The sequence below is a fragment of the Diceros bicornis genome, chromosome 4, assembly GCF_020826845.1.
Source record: "Diceros bicornis minor isolate mBicDic1 chromosome 4, mDicBic1.mat.cur, whole genome shotgun sequence".
Lineage (NCBI taxonomy): Eukaryota > Metazoa > Chordata > Mammalia > Perissodactyla > Rhinocerotidae > Diceros > Diceros bicornis.
The window spans coordinates 42405592-42424267 of record NC_080743.1 but is presented as its reverse complement, the minus strand read 5'-3'; the positions used below and the strand labels follow the sequence as shown (position 1 = coordinate 42424267).

Below are 18676 nucleotides of genomic sequence, written 5' to 3'. Positions count from 1 at the left end.
GATTTGCACTGACTGTCCTCTCTGTCTCCCCAGATGTCTGCAAGGCTGACACCTTCCCCCTCTAGTCTTTGCTCATATGTTACTTTCTGCATGAGTCCTGCCCTGACTGTCCTTTTTCTGTGTGTGTGTGAGGAAGATTAGCCTTGAGCTAACGTCTGTTGCCAAACCTCCTTTTTTGGCTGAGGAAGATTGGCCCTGGGCTAACATCTGTACCCATCTTCCTCTACTTTATTTTTTTATTATTATTATTTTTTTGTGTGTGAGGAAGATCAGCCCTGAGCTAACATCCATGCCAATCCTCCTCTTTTTGCTGAGGAAGACTGGCCCTGGGCTAACATCGGTGCCTATCTTCCTCTACTTTATATGGGACGCCGCCACACCATGGCCTGACAAGTGGTGCACTGATGCGCTCCTGGGATCTGAACTCGGGCCACCAGCAGTGGAGCACGTGCACTTAACCGCTACACCATGGGGCCGGCCCCATCTTCCTCTACTTTATATGTGGGACACCTGCCACAGCATGGCTTGATACGCGGTGTGTAGGTCCATGCCCAGGATCTGAACCTGCAAACCCTGGGCAGCCAAAGCAGAGCACATGAACTTAAGCACTGTGCCACCGGGCCAGCCCAACTGTCCTAAGTTTTCAGTCTGCCCTCCCCAACTCACACACACTCAGTTTCCCTTTAACTGTGCAACTTTTTTCCATAGCACTTATTTTCTAGCATACTGTATAATTTACCTATTTACAATGTCTGGTGTTTGTCTGTCTCACCCTAGTAGAATATATATTTCACAAAGTTTTTTTTCTGTTTTGTTCACTGATGTATTTCCAAAGGCTTACAATAGTTTTCACCTAGTGGGCATGCAATAAATATTTATTGAATAAATGAATTTTCCTTTATTTGCTTTCTTGTTTGATTTTACTTGGAAAATTCAATGCATATTATTTCTAAATTTAAACCTGCAACAGTTTGTTATCATTGAAAATAGAGAATGGGGAAGAGACATGAGAAAAAAAAAGAAAACGTTTAAGAGGGATAGGATCTGCGGTAGTGGAGAGACAAAAATTAGGAATTATAAATTCAGACTTATGCACAGACATTCAAATCTTGAGAGTCCCTAAAACAAGCATGGTATCATGGCCTTGTCTGAGTAAAGATTAGGATGCCTTCCCATTATAGATTTTACTTCTAGGGCAAGCAAGCAAGGAAAGAGAATGGACATCAGCCTGTTTGTGTTGGTAAGGAGGTAAAAGGTGTCTCTTTGCAAGCATATCAGTCTAAATGATTTCTGGAATCACTTAGGTCCTGTTCAAGTGGGAAGCCTTCTTCAAATATCATATTTAGAAGACTACTCAGGTACTCACCACCACTGAGCCGTTTTTTTGGGTGTTAGAAGCTTATGGGACTCCAGGGTTCTGATGGTGTTAGATAGTCTCAGTTAGGAGAGTTGTGCAATGATAAACTGAATTTAATAGGGTGCTTCCAGTGTGTCAGGCTTAATATCACTCTTTTCCCCTTCAGATAATTCTGTCCAGACTATGATCACTTTTGACCAAGGAGGAAGGTGGAAGCACCTGAGGAAGCCTGAGAACAGTGAATGCGATGCTACAGCGAAGGATAAGAAGCAGGTTTGTTTGACTCCAATTGTCAAACGTGTTTAGAGCAAAGCAACCATTCTGTTCTGCTCTCATCAGTGCCAGGCCTTTGAGTAATGAACTTTCGTACTTGATTAGGGGCCACAGCTAAAAGTGGAAAGTTTGGAATGACAGTAATGAAATTAACTTAGAATGTAGGAAATAGGAACTGCAAAGAAAGGCCAAAATGCTATGAATTATTTGTCTTTTAAAGAAAAAACTGGAGGCGAACAGTTTCTGTTTTACTAAACTGCTGAATGAAAGCAGAATGGCTGGTGAGAAGTTAGGAGTCAGCATGGCAGCTTAGAGACTTTAGGAATTCTACAAAAATCCATACACCGGGCATTTGTGAGCAGTGCGAAGCCTTGCAAAGCCGTGCTGGTGAGAAACAAGTGGAGGAGAACTCGGCCTTCTCTTCCCCTCTGCCTGGGCTCCACACGGGCCGGCCAGTGCTGTGGGTGGTGGCCCGGTGGTGCCTGCGCCAGCAGGAGCCGACCCCTCTGAGAGCTGGAAATGCACAGGTGCTGCTTCAGGAGACCCCCCTTCCAGGAGTGACAGGTCTCAATAGGCAAGAAAAATGAAAAGAAAAACAAGCTTTCTGTCTGACTCTTATAGAATTTGAGAGAAGCTTAGGGGAACACTGGGGGTTTTCTTCAAAAAATGACAGTGTTGGTAGTTCCCGAGCTCTCCTCAGAACTCTGCTGTTTCGGCTGGGTTGTTTAAGAGCCTCAGCCAGTGTGAGATCAAGTGCACCTACACCACCCACAACACGCTCTCGCCCTTTTCTGTGCTAAGTGCTGTCGAGTCTCTCTCCCTCCTGCCCCTTCCCCATCCCTCTGCCCTGGCCTTACCCTGCACCTGCCCTCCTCACCTTAAGCCTGGGCGGGTACGGTGGCCTCCTTACTTACCTTGCGCTCACCCTTACGCTCCCATGCCTGACCCTCCTCCACACTCTTCGTGCTTCCCCTTTGTCTGTGGATAGTCTGTGCCTCTGACCTGGTGAATGAAGGTCCTCTCCTCCCCTGTTGGGCTCTCTTCTGCCTTTTCATTGTCATTGCCCATTTTATCACTGACACACCACTTGTTATAACCCTCGCTGCTCCCTGAGCACCCTGTATGTGCCCCTGCGTCTGTGGCCTGCCCACGGTCTTCCTGGGGTCTTCCTGAGTGGCCTGCCCATGGTATTCCTAGGGTATTCCTGAGGAAGTCATACCTGTTTCCCCACCCCTGGTTCATTAGGATCAGTGGAAATCCTAACCATCCTGAGTGCCCATCTTCAGTTAGAGCTAATCATTCCTCTTCATTTCATTAATAGTTTGCTTGAACCTCTTTTTTTATTGCGATAAAATATACATGATGTAAAATTAACATTTTAACCTCTTTTAAAGAGGTTTAATTTGAACGTCTTTTAAAGCACTAACTTTCATTCTGCTTTATACCCTAACTAGTTTCTGAGAAATATTTCTTAAGACAAGACTGAATCTTATTTCGAATCACCACCACATCTTGTACAGTATCTGAAATATGTCAGGCATTCATCAAGTTTATTTGTGTGGAATCATACTTTAAATATTGATCAGAGGCTTTGATGTAATACAGGAATAAAATAAACTAAGACAGATTAAACATGAGAAAATAATTGCATAATTTGCTCCTAAATGTATTAATGCATTTCAGAATCAAGAATATCCCACTGAGCCTATAACTCAACAACAAAAAGACAAATAACCCAAATTAAAAATGGGCAAAGGACTTGAATAGACATTTCTTTAAAGAAAATATACAAATGGCTGGTAAGCACATGAAACGATGCTTGACATCACTAATTAGGGAAATGCAAATCAAAACCACAGCGAGAGATCACCTCACACCCATTAGGATGTTTACTATAAAAAAAAAACAAAATAGAAAGTGTTGGTGAGGCTGTGGAGAGATTGGAACCCTGGTGCACTGATGGTGCAGCCACTGTGGAAAACAGTATGGTGGTTCCTCAAGAAGTTTAAACATAGAACTACCATGTGATCCAGCGATTCCACTTCTGGGTATATATCCAAAAGAATTGAAAGGAGGATCTCAAAGAGATATTTGCACACCACTTTCATAGCAGCATTATTCACAATAGCCAAAAGGTGGAAGCAATCCAAGTGTCTGTTGACACATGAATAGATAAACAAAATATGGTACATACATACAATGGAATAATATTCAGACTTCAAAAGGCAGAAAATTCTGATGTGCTACAACATGGATGAATCTTAAGGACATTATGCTAAATGAAATAAGCAAGACACAAAATGACAAATGCTGTATGGTTCCACTTATATGAAGTACCTAGAGTGGTCAAATTCATAGAGACAGAAAGTAGAATGGTGGTTGCCAGGGTCTCCGGGGGAGAGGGGAATGGGGAGTTATTGTTTAATGGGTACAGAGTTTCAGTTTTGCAGGATGAAGAAGTTCCAGAGATGGACAGTGGTGATGGTTGCACAACAGTGTGAATATAATTAACACTACTGAACTGTACACTTAAAAATGGTTAAAGATGGTAAATTTTATGATGTGTGTATTTTCCACAATTAAAAAAAAAAAAAAGAGTATCCCACTGAGGTCTGGGTTAAGTTCAGAGCTTTATTAGAAGGCTCTGTGAGATGAGTGAAAAATTGCACCTTTGGTTTTAATCTAAGCTTTGGTTTCTTTTCACAGTGCAGCCTTCATATTCACGCTTCCTACAGCATTTCCCAGAAACTAAACGTTCCAATGGCCCCACTCTCTGAGCCTAATGCCGTCGGCATAGTCATTGCCCATGGTAAGCAGCCCTCCCTCACCTCCACGGGAAGAAGTAGCTTAGCACACTAAAACTCAGTCACTGCCTTGAACCCTGTAAGAAAACCACCATATGTGGCTTTTACCATCCTTTGTAGAATTTCTTACATGATAGTGGTACTTTGGGTTTTTCATAGACTTCCATCAGAGAGAGCAACATGGCTTTTCCCTTTCCCAAATTTTCAGTGGCCTTTTTTTTCTTTTATAAGAGGCGTGATAAGAGAAATAATCAGAATAAGTTCATTCAAAATCATTCTCTTGGCAGTAAATCCTGTCTGTTTCATTTGTGCTGATTTGTGCTGATGAGATGGTGGATTGTATTGCAGGGAGTGTAGGGGATGCCATCTCAGTGATGATCCCGGATGTGTACATCTCAGATGATGGGGGTTACTCGTGGGCGAGGATGCTGGAAGGACCCCACTATTACACCATCCTGGATTCCGGAGGCATCATCGTGGCCATTGAGCACAGCAGCCATCCTATCAATGTGATTAAGTATGCATGAGCTCAGCTCCACCCACACTACCTGCAGAGAGGGCAACAGATTGTTCTTCAGTGTGTTGGGGGGTAGTTACGGACCTTGATTCATATTTGTCTCTCTTTTTTTTTTTTTTTTTTTGTGAGGAAGATCAGCCCTGAGCTAACATCTGCCAATCCTCCTCTTTTTGCTGAGGAAGACTGGCCCTGGGCTAACATCCGTGCCCATCTTCCTCCACTTTATATGGGACGCCGCCACAGCATGGCTTGACAAGCAGTGTGTCGGTGCGGTGCGTGCCGGGGATCCGAACTCCGGGCCGCCGCAGCAGAGTGCACGCACTTAACCGCTATGCCACTGGGCTGGCCCCTGATTCATATTTGTGCATTCTACAGAACTTTAGGGAAAGTTCCTGAAGGTATTGCATTTACAGCAACTCAGATTAAATGGCTTTGCTTTTTCCTCTGACTTCCTCTAGCTAACACTTCTTGTCACTTTTTAAAAATATTCTTTCTTTCCACAAGCGTATTATGGAAGCATGTAAGCACTCTGGATGGGAAATGACTCCTTAAATACAAGGTCTTATAAAATAATTTCTGTTTTTTTATTTAGTGAGTAGGTCACTATCCTCTCTTTCCTTTGAGAGAATTTTTATGAAGGCATATTCTTCCATACTCTCTGAATGAATCCCCTTTCCCTACTCTGTTAACATTAAAAATTAATGTTAGTAAGCCATCACCTAAATATGAGAGTTTTTCTCTGGTTTGGGATCAAACAGCCAGAGTGGTTTCCTGACATTCCCATAAATGTTGATCCTCTGTCATGATCTTTGTCTGATTGTGGTTTCAGGTTCTCCACAGACGAAGGTCAGTGCTGGCAAACCTACACGTTCACCAGGGAGCCCATCTACTTTACCGGCCTCGCCTCAGAACCTGGCGCTAGGTCCATGAATATCAGCATTTGGGGTTTCACAGAATCTTTCCTAACTCGCCAGTGGGTCTCCTACACCATCGATTTTAAAGATGTCCTTGAAAGGAACTGTGAGTGTCTCCTTTGACCTTTTCTACCAGAAACTTGTAAGCCCATTTTCCTAAATAACCAATTCAGTTTAATTTCTTTTAGCTGATAAGAAAATGCATATAAAGGAGGGTTGAAGGATGTTCCCTGTGGGTAATCAGGCAATGGGATGGTATTGAAAAAGCAGCTTCCCTCTTTGGACTTGCACTGTCCAAAAGAAATAAAATGAGGACCACTTAAGTCATTTAAATTATTCTATCAGCTACATTTTAAAAGTAAAAGAGGTGAAATTAATTTTAATAATATAATTATCTCCATATATCCAAAAATTATCATTTCAACATGTAAGCAATATTAAAAATTATTAATGAAATATTTTACATTCTTTTTGTTCTAAGTCTTCAAAATCCTGGTGTATATTTTACACCTACCCTGCCAGTAAATCTCAGTTCAGACCAGCCACAGGTGGTAAAGGCTATCGTATAGGACAATATAGCTTTGCACTGTTAGGGCTGTGTAATGTGCTATGTACCTTTTCTGATTGTGAGGATAAGGCATGCTTGTGTTTGTCTAAAATTATTTCGTAACATTTCAGGGTTTTGCACCCCTGATTACAGCAGAACTGTAAAGAGGAAAGTGTGTTGCAAAGAGCATCTAATCGATTGTGTCACTTATCAAAATGTTGAAGTGAGGAAGTTTTCATGCGAGGAGTTTTGACTTGAATGTCTGTCACAGGTGAGGCTCTAGAATGGCTGCTGGGCAGGCGTGAAGCCCACACTGACCATTTCAGAGTTCTGTGACTTCGAATTAGAAGGCATGTTAAAGGCCCAGAAAATGGTTTCAGAAAAGGAATTAAAGTGTTCGTTGCAAGGTGTTCCTAAGGAGTCACAAGCAAACCCAGGCCCCAGTACCAAAGATGTTGACATTTGTACTGAGGGTAAAAGAAAAAACTGGAGAAAAAATGACCACCGTGTGACCTGTAGTTACTTGTTGGCATGATATGACAAAAGACCTAAGGTTTTAAGACGGTTTGGTTGAATTTTGATCCTGACTATTATTATACTTTGTTATGGATCCATTTCCTCAGAATGTTAATTCAGTGACTCCTGGAGAAAGTAAAAGCACTCCATTTGGACCTTATGTTTTTACAGGATGTTTCAATATGATTTAATATTCATTATCTAAATTCATTAAATAGGCTGTAAAGGAGCTGGCTTATGAGTTTTCCCCTCAGCAGTCAGCTCTACAATTATTCATAAAGTTGGACGTCGTTAAAAGATTTGTTAAGCACCTGCTGTTTAACAGGCTCTGTGCTGGTCCCCATATCCCAAAGGATAGAACCCTAATCCACAGTCTTTAGGCCGTAGCCTTTGAGCCATTTTTCCAGGAGTGGGTGACAGAATATACTAAGCTAGGTTGTCTGTAGTCAGCAGTCTTCATTTGAGAGCCAGTTGGCTCGAATGAAAAGTCTAGAAAGAGAATGTTTTCCCTTCTGTTGGAAGCAAAATAACTTACAGTAAAATTGAACCCCTGCTTTTGGCTAGTTGGTATCTGTCCTAAAGGAAAACATCTGGTTGCTTACCTCAGACAGCTCCTGCTGAAGGCACAGGTGTACAAGACACACAGACAGCAGCCTCTCGGTTTGAAAGGACCCCTAGAAGTCCTCTATCCAACTTCCCACTTTGAAACAAATAAGGCTTTTCCTAGTACTCAGATGGGTGATGAGATGCAAAGAATCCTCATTTGGCATGAGGAAATGCCAATTGATAGTAGGCTCCAACTAATGTAGCTTTTGTTTGTAGTTCCAAAATGAAGCAAAAGGTTGAGTCAGACATCCCCACTTTCCCTCTCCTTGTTCCTCCTATAGCCTGGCAGCTGCCTCATGTGTGTGGTTCTGTGCCCTGCAGTTTGCTGAACAGCCTGTCTTTCCTTTAGGTGAAGAAAAGGACTATACCATATGGCTGGCTCACTCCACAGACCCTGGAGACTATGGAGATGGCTGCATTTTAGGCTATAAAGAACAGTACCTACGGCTCCGCAAGTCATCCATCTGTCAGAATGGTCGAGACTATGTTGTGACCAAGCAGCCCTCCGTCTGTGCCTGCTCCCTGGAGGACTTCCTCTGGTATCAGCATCTCTCAGATCCCTGTCAGCCCCTTGCCCTGCTGGAGGAGGTTTTGTTGAGGAGGTGGCACTTGAGCTGAGGCCTGACGAGCAGTAGGATTTGACTGTACATATCTGGGAAGAAGCAGTCATTAAAGCCAGTGGACTGGTGTGAACATAGATACCCAACAGCATGATCGGGAAGGGTGTGCTGGAAGATAGGACAAGAGGGAAGTCACAGTAGTCACGATAAAGAAGTGCATAGGGTCCCGATGGAGGAGCTCAGGCTAAATTTTCAACTTAGATGATGGGAAGGAAAGTAGTGTCATGGGCAAACATAAGGAAATGCTAGGAGAGGCTGGCACGAAGGAGAAATGATGTGTTTTGAATGTTTTGTTTATTTGAGGTTCTGTCAGCAAACTTAGGTGCTGATATTTGGCAGGTACTTGGAAATGTAGGATTAAAGCTCAAGAGAGGTAAAGCCTGCAAGTTTAAGTTGCAAGCACAAATAGTTAAGCTCACAAAGAGAGAGCAGGTACAAAGTAAGAATGAATTCTAGAACCTTGGAAAACGTCTGCATTTATGGGTTAGGAAGAGAGAAGAGTAAGCAGTGATCAGAGAAACAGATGAGTGCAGCCTTGCAGGGCCGAGGTAGGTAGGAGCACAGTGGTGTGTCAAGGGTCAAGGTGAATGAGACCAGAGAGGGCTCCCCTGGGTTGGGTGACCAGTGAGCCCTGGGGGGCCTCAGACATTCACTGTCAAGGTTGCATAGGGAGGTGAAGCCAAAATGCATAGAATAAAAAGTAAATGAGTAAAATAGAACAAGTAAAAAATTTTATTTTAAGAAATTTGGCCAGTAAGGAAGAGGAGGATGGAGGAAGAGGACAGGTGCAGGCTAAGGAGAAGCCACCAGGTGGGTGGGACTGATGGTCCCTCCCATACTGTCAGTGAAGCAAGGTCCCAGGGCAGTAGGAAGAATGGGGCCAAGGATGACCCTGGAGTCAGCCTTGGAGAGGAGGCAGCATGTTATTTCTTTGGGGAAAACAGAGAAAGGAGAGCAGATGGGTGGCACTGTGGAGAGACGGGATAGAATGGAGGGAGGGACCATCTTAAGAAGCTAAGAGGGACAGAAATGGGGAGGGCGGGAAAGATTTGACATATACTCCACGGTACACCTCCAAATAACATAATAATGAGTTATTTGGAGGTAAATAAAGAATAACTGTGTCCCTGAGTTTAGATCTGTTGCTGATTCCACTATTTCTCTGTGTCTTAGTTGCAAGAGTCCTCACCCCTTGGCAGACTGCAGCCATTCCCTTCCCTGAGCCTGTGCTATGTGTGGAGGGCTCCTAGCCTTGGGGCCCCTAGCTGCTAAGTCCAGCAGGCCCAATCCATAAGCTGTTTTTCCCCTAGTTAAGCCCTTTCCGTGTCTGTTTTCCTAAATGGACCTTCTTTATAGATGTCATGGGCCTTCCAGAGCTGCTTTCTGGCAACCCCAGACTGGACTAGTAACCACCCACTGCCCCACGTAAAATCTCCATTGCTAGTCACTTACTGTCTTTCAGCAACTTTGAAAGGTACTTTATTTGCTGACTCTTGCAGTGATTTTGGCTACTTCCGTCCAGAAAATGACTCCAACTGTGTAGAACAGCCAGAACTGAAGGGCCACGACCTGGAGTTTTGTCTGTATGGAAGAAAAGAGCACCTGACAACCAACGGGTGAGATGGTTTTTCTCCCTGACCCTGATGAACGAGTTGTGAAAAGCCGCTTCTCTCCCCACAGAGATCTGAGCAATATTTTAGAGCACTCTAGAAAAACCCTGTCCAATAGAACTTTCTGTGATAAAAATGTTCTATGATCTGCTGTGTCCATTAGGGTAGCCACTGGCCCTCTGTGGCTGTTGACACCAGTGCGACTAAGAAACTGAATTAATTTTAATTAATTTAAATTGAAGTAGCTGCCATCCCATTTTTGTACCACATGTTAACGTGCTTTCCCCGGGTCACAGTTCTTTGTCACAGTCTCTTAAGGCAGAAAGGCAGGCATGTCCATGCAGCAAGGCCAGAGATGTTTCATTAGTTCAAGGCCTGAAACTACACAAAATATCCCCAAAACATCCCTATGGATCTCCCCCCAGGCCTGAAAGATGGTATAAGGACAAGAAGCTTTCTGTGGCTTTTCAAATCTTGTTTTCAGGAAATAAACAAGAATCCAGGAATACATCCTTGTATTCTGTTAATAAATTTTCTCTGCCTTTCAGGTACCGGAAAATTCCGGGAGACAAATGCCAAGGTGGAGTGAGTCCAGTTCGAGAAGTAAAAGACTTGAAAAAGAAATGCACAAGCAACTTTTTGAGTCCAGAAAAGCAGGTATGTTAAAGTGGATCTGGTTTAGGTACAAGTGGGGTTTTGTGTTCTGCCAGGAATAGTCAGAGTTACAGCATCGACAATTTTATTACTGAATTACAAAGTGGCCAAACTACTTCTGTCACCTTCCCTTTGCACAGGAACCTTCATGAAGGATGGGTCACATAACCGGATGATAAGCTCATCTACTGAAAACTTTTGTTGGGGAAAAAAAGGGTATTCCGTAAAGTTGTTCCAAGTTTTAGAAGCATAGAGTTGAGGAAGTTTCTGAGGCTCAGAGTCATTTAAGGAAAAAACTCAAGAAGTTTGGCTGTAAAGGGCTAGAGTTTTGCACATGTGAAGAGAAGAGCACTGGGCTGTAGGTAGGATGCATCTCTGTGCTGAGTCATGCCTAGTGTGTTCAGAATGAAAAACTGAGCTATGATAATAATGGGCTGGTTTTGATTTAGAAGCAAGTTATGAAGCTGATTACAGATCTGTGGTACTCAACTATCTGGCTGGGATTTGGGGATATGGTGACGAAGAAACCTCTTCATTAAAAAGCCCTGGACCAACAGTGTGACTTGGGGCGGTAAACTGTGGCCCCCAGTTTCCTAATCTGCAGAATGAGAGGTGGGCAGTCTGTAGTCCTCTCCTCTCTAGCCTTCTAAGGGGTGAGGGCGTGAAAAGGGGTAGGATTAAGAAGGCAGTAGGAGAAGAATGTGTGGGTGTGTGTACTTGTCAGTGGGGCAGTCCCTCCTTCTCTGCACCCCCGCCCTGCGCTCCTGGTGCTGTCCTCAGAGTGTTTGTGTGTATGGTTGCACAGGACTCCCGCCCACAGGGACACAACTTGTCCCAGAATCCAGCTCCACCTCCTCTTGGATCCATTGAAAACACGCCCCCCCCATCTCCCACCCCGAAGCAGGTAGGTCACACTCAGACAATGATATGAAAAGGCTTGTTTGTAAAAACATACCAAAAATTAAGTTAAAAGGATAAATCTTGGTGTCATATGATGGCCTGCCTGATGCAGCATTGGCACAGCTTCTTCCCAGGTAATGGCTCTGTTCTACATTTGTTCAGCCCACTATTATCATAGTCTCCCTTTCCTGCTCCACCCTTAAAAGCTCCAAGACTTGTAAACAGTGGTAGTGGGGCACAGTCATAGTGACTTTTGATCTAGGTAGTTGCCAAGGTTTCCAGTGTACCTTGGACATCGAAGCCCCTGAGATTCCACCGTTCTGACAGCTTCAAGGCAGTGGAAGTTCTGGTTACCCTCTGCCAGCTGTGATATTCTCCTGGTCACATTGAGATGGTTCATCTTAGGGGATTGGAAAAGTATCATCATTAACTGCCTGGAGACTACAGATCATTCACAGAGAAAGGAGGGGAATGAGCAGCCTCTTTGAATTCAGTCCTAGAATATGCATACCTGAAATTTTTTGTTTGTGTTTTAATTTATCAAGAATTCCAAGTCAAATTCTGTTCCAATTATCCTGGCCACTGTGGGACTGATGCTGGTCACAGTCGTAGCAGGAGTGCTCATTGTGAAGAAGTACGTCTGTGGGGGAAGGTAAGGACCAGGAAGTTAATCAAAGGTACTGAATTTAACCCAGAAACTCAGCCAAGGGCATATGGTTGAGTCTGCCCTTGGCAAAAACTAGCTCGTTGAAGCGATGTTCCTGAAACATCAGGCCCAGTCTTCTCAGATCTTATGTTTTCCATATGCCAACCATGCACTGTGCCTCCTGTGTGTGTGACTCATTCTGTGAGCGTATAAAGCTCAGAAAATCCACAGTCCTATGAGAAATGCACCCCTGCTCACCATGCAAGGATTAACAGAACTTTCCATCCACAGGTTCCTGGTGCATCGATACTCTGTGCTACAGCAGCATGCAGAGGCCAACGGTGTGGATGGTGTGGATGCTTTGGACACAGCCTCGCACACGAATAAAAGAGGTTATCATGATGACTCAGATGAGGTGAGACTATTTCTTCTTGAGGGGTGGTCCAGAAGTACAAAAAAGAATGATTCTTTTCCTGTTCATGATCAAGATATGATTGAGGCAAAGGAGGGTATAAACTAGAAGCAGCAACTTAATGACTGTAAGACTTGGCTAGCCTAGAAACTAGGTAATTGCTTTCAAAATAGGAATTGTTTAGTCTGTAAATAATACAGGCTATGTCTTCTTTTCAGGACCTCCTGGAATAGCTCCTCCAAGGAGCTGGGACCGAGCATGGATGACGGAACCACAGTACCTCTTACAGTCCCTGTGGCTCCGACTTGGGGAAATAAATTTCCCATTGCGAGGGACCCAGCTCTGTTTCTGCTGCTTCCATCAAAGCCAAAAGGACCTACACTAAAGAAATGCAGGGGGTTGGGGAGCCCTAAACACTCTTACAATTGGCTCTGAGAAGAGGGGGAAAAATTTAAATGCTTTAACTTTTTATTTCAAGTGCTGTCTTTTGCAAAGTATGGGTTCTTTTGGTTTTGGTTTTTAAGGGAAAGGAAATGGAATTTGAAGGGAACAGTTCACTAACCCCACTCTTGCATGTTCTGCGTGGCGCCTGCCCCAGGGCACCTGCCAACTCCAGCATCAACTCTCACAACTTGCTTGGTGCTGTCCCTGGGCTCTGCTGGCAACACGAAGCAGCTGCAGAGAAGAACACAGAGGCTGCGATGACTGGCACAGCCTGGGCAGCCTTTCTCCGTCTGGGGACAGCCCTGCTCCAAGAACATTGCACACCAGCTCCTCACACACAGATCCTCGCTTTTTTTTTTTTTCTAGGGACCATAGACCACAGTGATTTTTCTTTTCCCCTGTTTAATTAGGCAATACCTTTGTTAATTGCCCTTTGGCTACTAACTTAACCATGTGCTTCCAAGACGCTAAATCAGGAAAACTTAAAAGGCAATATTTTTAACTTGGGGCAGGAAGAAGGGAGCAGCAGAGAATTGACTAGATTTAGCACCTGTTAGAGGAGAAATTCTTGCCTCTTCTGAGATCTTTCAAGCCATGCTCTGTGTGTGTGCCAGTGGACATGCTCAAGGACAGGGTTCGGGTCTGCCCCGGATGTCTGCCCAGGCCAAGTGACCTCTTCGCTGTAGCTGATGGTGGCGAGCACAATGCAGCCCCTGAGGACTGAACATCCCAGTCTTCCATGTCTCTTTCTACCCGTTGGGTTGGCTCATTGGTGAAACATTAGGATGGTTGCTTGTTTGCTTCCTCTTAGGTTGCTGTTATACATGGAGTCAGGACTAGACATGTTTTCAGATTTATAGGCTTTGCTAAAAAAAAATCAGGATTTTATTACCAGGCTCTCCTCCTCACCACTTTTTCCCAGCTTTACTGAGTAATTTGTTGGCATGAAACTTTTGGCTGAACCAACTGAAAACACAGTTCCAGTGTAGATGATTTGTTTACGTTTGATACATTAAGTTCATATTTTAAATTTAAGGAAGTTTTCCCTTTGACTTTTTTTTTCAAATTGAAGTATAGAACGCAGTGAGGTGGATTTTTGGGTGGCCGTATAGTAATGGAAAGCTGCAATAATTAGTTTTAATACAGCTTGAGTATTTGTTAGACGGGCATATAGTGTAGTACGTTTGCGGTCTTAGCATACCTGCTATGCTGGTTGCAGTTTCTCCCAATAGTTGGGATTGGGACATTCTTTGGTATCTGCCATTTTCCTGCTAGTTCATTTTATGGCTAGAAAGTCAGTAAAAAGTAAATGTGCCAAATTAACTTTTGTCAGAATGCATGAGCAGATGGCTAAGTTCCCTTCTCCCCAGAATGGATTCACAGCAGCAGGGAGAATGGGGGAGGGAGTGGATGGAGAATTTTAGAGACTTTGAAACTGCAGTAAAATTACATGAGTCAGGGAGCTTCAGTTAGAAAATAATGTTAGGGTGGTTTTTGTGAAGAGGATTAATATTTGTTAGAGCCAGAGAGCACTAGTCTTTTAGGAAAAGCTCATTCATTTTGCATGGTTTTTTAAATTACAAATAATTGTGAAGGTAAACCAGCTCACAAATGATAAAGTGTCAGCCTTTGTCCCAGAGTGAGTTTGATGCCCAGAGAAGACCCACTTACACCACACACCTTCTTCTCCCAGTGTATCCCCTCTGGGGTAGATGTGCCAATAGATGGTGATTCTCTGATTAGTTTTCAGATGTGGGAAAGTGAATACTCCCCTCTAACCTCATCTGTAAGAGTAGAGCTCTTTGCTTATAATGATAACTGGGGTTTCTGTAGAAGCTGGCAGTTTACACAGCACTTTCACCTGCCTTATGTCATTTGAACCTCACAACACTGTTGTGAGATTAAAAGAAAAGAAGGCAGGGGTTATAATCCCCATTTTTAGGAGCTGGAGCTGAGGTACAAAGCTTGAGTAAGTTGGCCAGTGCCCCTGTGTGTGTGTGTTACGAGCAGTGCTGATTGGTTGTCTTCAGAATGTGAACATTTTTATGCATGCAAGTGCTGAAAACCTGGAACAGGCTTCGTTCTTACAGATGACTGGCTGTCCTTTAGGACAGCGATCAGTGGTATTTCTTTCAGAGCAGAATTGAGCACCTTCTTGCCACCTTGGTGAACAGAAAATTTTATTCTCCTGTTATTCATAGCTGAAAACAAAAGTAATGGTAATTTTGAATATGTGTTTAGAAATTGTCCCTCACCTGGTTGAGGATCACTGTTCGAGAGCACAGAGGTGGCATCTCCGTGGATGAGTCACCCTTCCCCATTCCCCTTGTTGTCCCACCCCTGGCCGGCTGGCCAGCTCAGTTGTTTTGAGCACTGCGAACAAGCCTAGCTCATTCCCTCTATTGGCTGGTTAGCTTTTTGTATCAGCCTGCTCACTCACAAATCAGTGCCCTCAGCCAGAGAGTAAAACAGCCTAAATCCACGATAGCTTCTAAGAAAAAAAAAGATTTCTAATTTGTCCTACTGTTGTTAGGTTAGGAGCATTATCTTTGAAAGTAAAGCATAGCATAGCATAGTGTAAACTCCAGGCTTGATAGTAGCAGAAGAGATTAGTTCTGGGGGTTTCAGCAATAGAACTTGGCTTTGTAAGATAGGTTAGACATATCAGACCATGTAGAGTGGTCTGAGCTCGTAAATCCAGTTGGGGAACTCACCATCCTTCCTGCTCTGTGGACAGGTGTCTGTACCTAAGAGGGCTTTTGGTTTTCAGTGAGACCAGAGACCAGGGATGCACACACCTAGGCTGGTAATTGAATGGGAATGCCACTTAGAAGAATAAAAGTATTTGGAGGGTTGTGGCCGTTCTAGTCTGGGCTCGAGAGAGTCAATAGATAAGCTATAACTGAAATTAGAATCTGCCATCTGCCCCTGAATAGGCCTTCTAGTGTGTCTCTCTCATTCTTAGGTTTGCCTTTGGGCCTCTACATGCCCAGGCTGGCTGTCCATCTCTGACAGATGAGGAATGTGCTGGCCACCTCTGGCTCCTGTGCTGGCTCTCTAAACTGTAGCTGCTTCTCCCGTGGCCTTCGTCACAATGCCAGGATACAGAGAGGAGTGCAGAGCTGTCTACACCGCCCCCCGCCCCCAGGTGGCAGGGCTGGCCTGGCTTCAGTCATTTCTTTATTTTCCAGGCAAATCATCCAGGTAGAGAGATTCTCTCCTCTCTTTTAGGAGAGCTCTAAAGAACCATGTCCCTCATGCAGTGCCCTAGAGCTCATCCTGGTCGTTGTCAGTACAGGCCCCCTGCCCCACGTGAAGCCTGGAAACCTGGAACTGCTAAACTGGGACGAGATTCAGCTTTTCAACTTTGCTTCTACCTTCTCTTAAGCAAGAAAATAAACATGGACTTCAGTGTCCTTTGAACAAAACCAAAGTTTAAGATTTGCCACATGATGGAGTGATAGGGAGGACCAGACTTTCAGCGCTGGCACTCAGCAGGTGCCAGACTTTCCGTTCCATCTGCCATCAATTTGCCCAGCTCAGGCAGCTCTGGAAGCACCATCCTGCCCTAGCAGAGCCCAGGCCTTGCCCTCATGGAGGAGAATTGAAATAGCAGGAACATGTTGATTTCTTGGTTACGTTGCATTATAACAAGAATCAGAACATTAATTTGAATTTGTCTTCAACAACTTGCTACTGTATGCATTTTTCACACCAGTACATTCTTAAGCGTCCTTGTTTATATAGAATAACATAAACTAATCTGTACCTCTATATATATATATGTGTGTACATATATACATGTATAAACTGTATAGTGTACATGTTAATGATTTATTGATCTGTCCCAAATCTTTAATGCAGTTCTCATCCTCCGCATGCCCTCAGTTTGTGGTTAGGTGACTAGAATGTTCCCTAATGGTTCTGCCCATCTCCTGTGTTTGGACGTCTAGGGAGGAGGGTTTTGGTTGTACCCTCCTTTCCTCGTGCACAGAAATGCTCAGGGTCCCCATGTGCCTGTTGTTCAACCCTCTCTTGTCTCTTGTTCCCTTTCTGAGCATGTGGTCCCTCCCTGTTCTATACCTTCTCTGCCTCCCTTCCCCAAGCTGTGGCACAGCTGCCTTCCTACTAAAATGTAAAGCAGTATTAAGATCATTACTGCATGTGCGCTAAAAACCCAAGTTTTCTGTTCTTTGGGACAGAAAATTGCATGTGAGGTGGGATAATCAAGATTTAGTGACCCATGTCATTACACAACAAAGCCAGACCCCATAATAAAATTCCACAAAATGGAAATAAAACTCAAATTTCTTTAGCATTGTGTAAATAAATCTGGATGTGTTTAACTTTGTACTGGTAATTTTCTGTATATTTGCAATATTTGGGTTAGAAATAAAACAGACTGGACTTTGTTACCTGACCTTCTGAAATTACTAGCTACAGTTTTTTAACATGATAGCTTTTCCAATTTTCTAGCTTCAAAAATCAAACTCTAGCAACCAGAGAATAGGCCAGTTAAAGAGCCTGGACTGTGCATTTGTAGCATGAAAGGTATTAGATAATTTATGGGGGAAACAACTCACTTTTTTCTTGTTCTTTATGCTCATAAAGATCTACCTCCTGTGGGTATTTGTAAGGCCAGCTTTCTTGTTCTCCCCCCCCCGAATGTCCAGCTGACCCACCCCACACACCTCCTTGTGTTTCAATTGCTACACTGTTCCTTCTGGACATACAACATATAATCGCTCTCCTGAATTATATGTTCCTTATAGCACGCGTGACAAGTGACAGCACTGAGTTTAACTTTGGTATCTTTCCGTCTGCCCCTCTTATATTTCTCTTGCTGCTCTTACAGTCCTTCCTGATCCATTTCATTTAAGGACCTTCAGAGAGTTACAGCTGTCCTCTCTTCTAAAATATTTCTTTTAGGAGAGGTTCCTGCCTGCCCCCCTTGAGCCCTTAGCTGGGCCTTGAAGGCTGCTTCAAAGCCAGCCAGCCTGGGGTGATATTTCCATTGAATATTTACTCTGGCATCATGGTCTGAAGATGACAAAGCAAAGACTTGCTCTTGAGGAGCCCACTATCGACCTATTAAATTAGACTTTCCAATGGACAGACCCTGGGAGTCTGCGTTTTTAATGTAATTCTTTCACACCTTCATTGCAACCAACGGCTAACACCGAAAGCCTGGGCCAATCTCCTCCGCAAAGCATGGGTTAAGTGGGGTGTACAAAAGGGAGTTTGGAGTCCCCTAGTTTGGGGACCGTCCATACTTACAAGGGCCATGGCTGCGTCAGGCAAGAGAAATAGGTGAGAGAGGCCTTCACCCCAGTCCTGATGCGGCCAAGTGTGGCCTCTTACCAACCAGCTCCAGAGGACAAGCTCCACAGTCACCCTCTTCTGCCATCCTGGCTCCTGGTAAACAGGTTCCCGGGCCAGAAATGTGTCTACAGGTTGTCCTGGCCCTCAGCCCCTATACAAGTCACAAAGAGGAATTCCGGACTTCTGTCCCACACCCCAAGATAATAACATGGGCTCCCAAGATCCTATTGACTCTGCTGCCAAATTGAGGGCTAAAGGGGAAAAATGAGTAAGGAGCCCATTCATTGAACCACTCTCATTTTTTTTGTGTGTGTGTGAGGAAGGTCAGCCCTGAGCTAACATCTGTTGCCAATCCTCCTCTTTGCTGAGGAAGATTGGCCCTGGGCTAACATCCATGCCCATCCTCCTCTATATGTGGGACACCTGCCACAGCATGGCTTGATAAGCAGTCAACCACACTCGTTTTTTTCCGTAACAAAGGTGTGGGGCAGGAGGATATATGGGAATTCTGTACTTTCTGCTCAACTTTGCTGT

General features: G+C 44.0%; 1 protein-coding gene across 3 annotated transcripts in view; it reads left to right on the top strand.

Annotated features, from left to right (window-relative positions):
• Nucleotides 1-17240, top strand: part of SORT1 (sortilin 1) — a 60519-nt gene extending 43279 nt beyond the window's left edge. For all 3 annotated transcript variants that reach the window (XM_058538702.1, XM_058538703.1, XM_058538701.1), the window contains 10 exons: nt 1524-1630; nt 4337-4439; nt 4783-4951; nt 5781-5971; nt 7884-8073; nt 9654-9770; nt 10313-10421; nt 11864-11970; nt 12256-12379; nt 12595-17240. In XM_058538702.1, coding sequence (XP_058394685.1) covers nt 1524-1630; nt 4337-4439; nt 4783-4951; nt 5781-5971; nt 7884-8073; nt 9654-9770; nt 10313-10421; nt 11864-11970; nt 12256-12379; nt 12595-12609 — 1232 coding nt within the window. In that variant the 3' untranslated portion in view covers nt 12610-17240. The remainder of the gene's footprint in view (nt 1-1523; nt 1631-4336; nt 4440-4782; nt 4952-5780; nt 5972-7883; nt 8074-9653; nt 9771-10312; nt 10422-11863; nt 11971-12255; nt 12380-12594) is intronic.
• The last annotated feature ends 1436 nt before the right edge of the window (nt 17241-18676 follow it).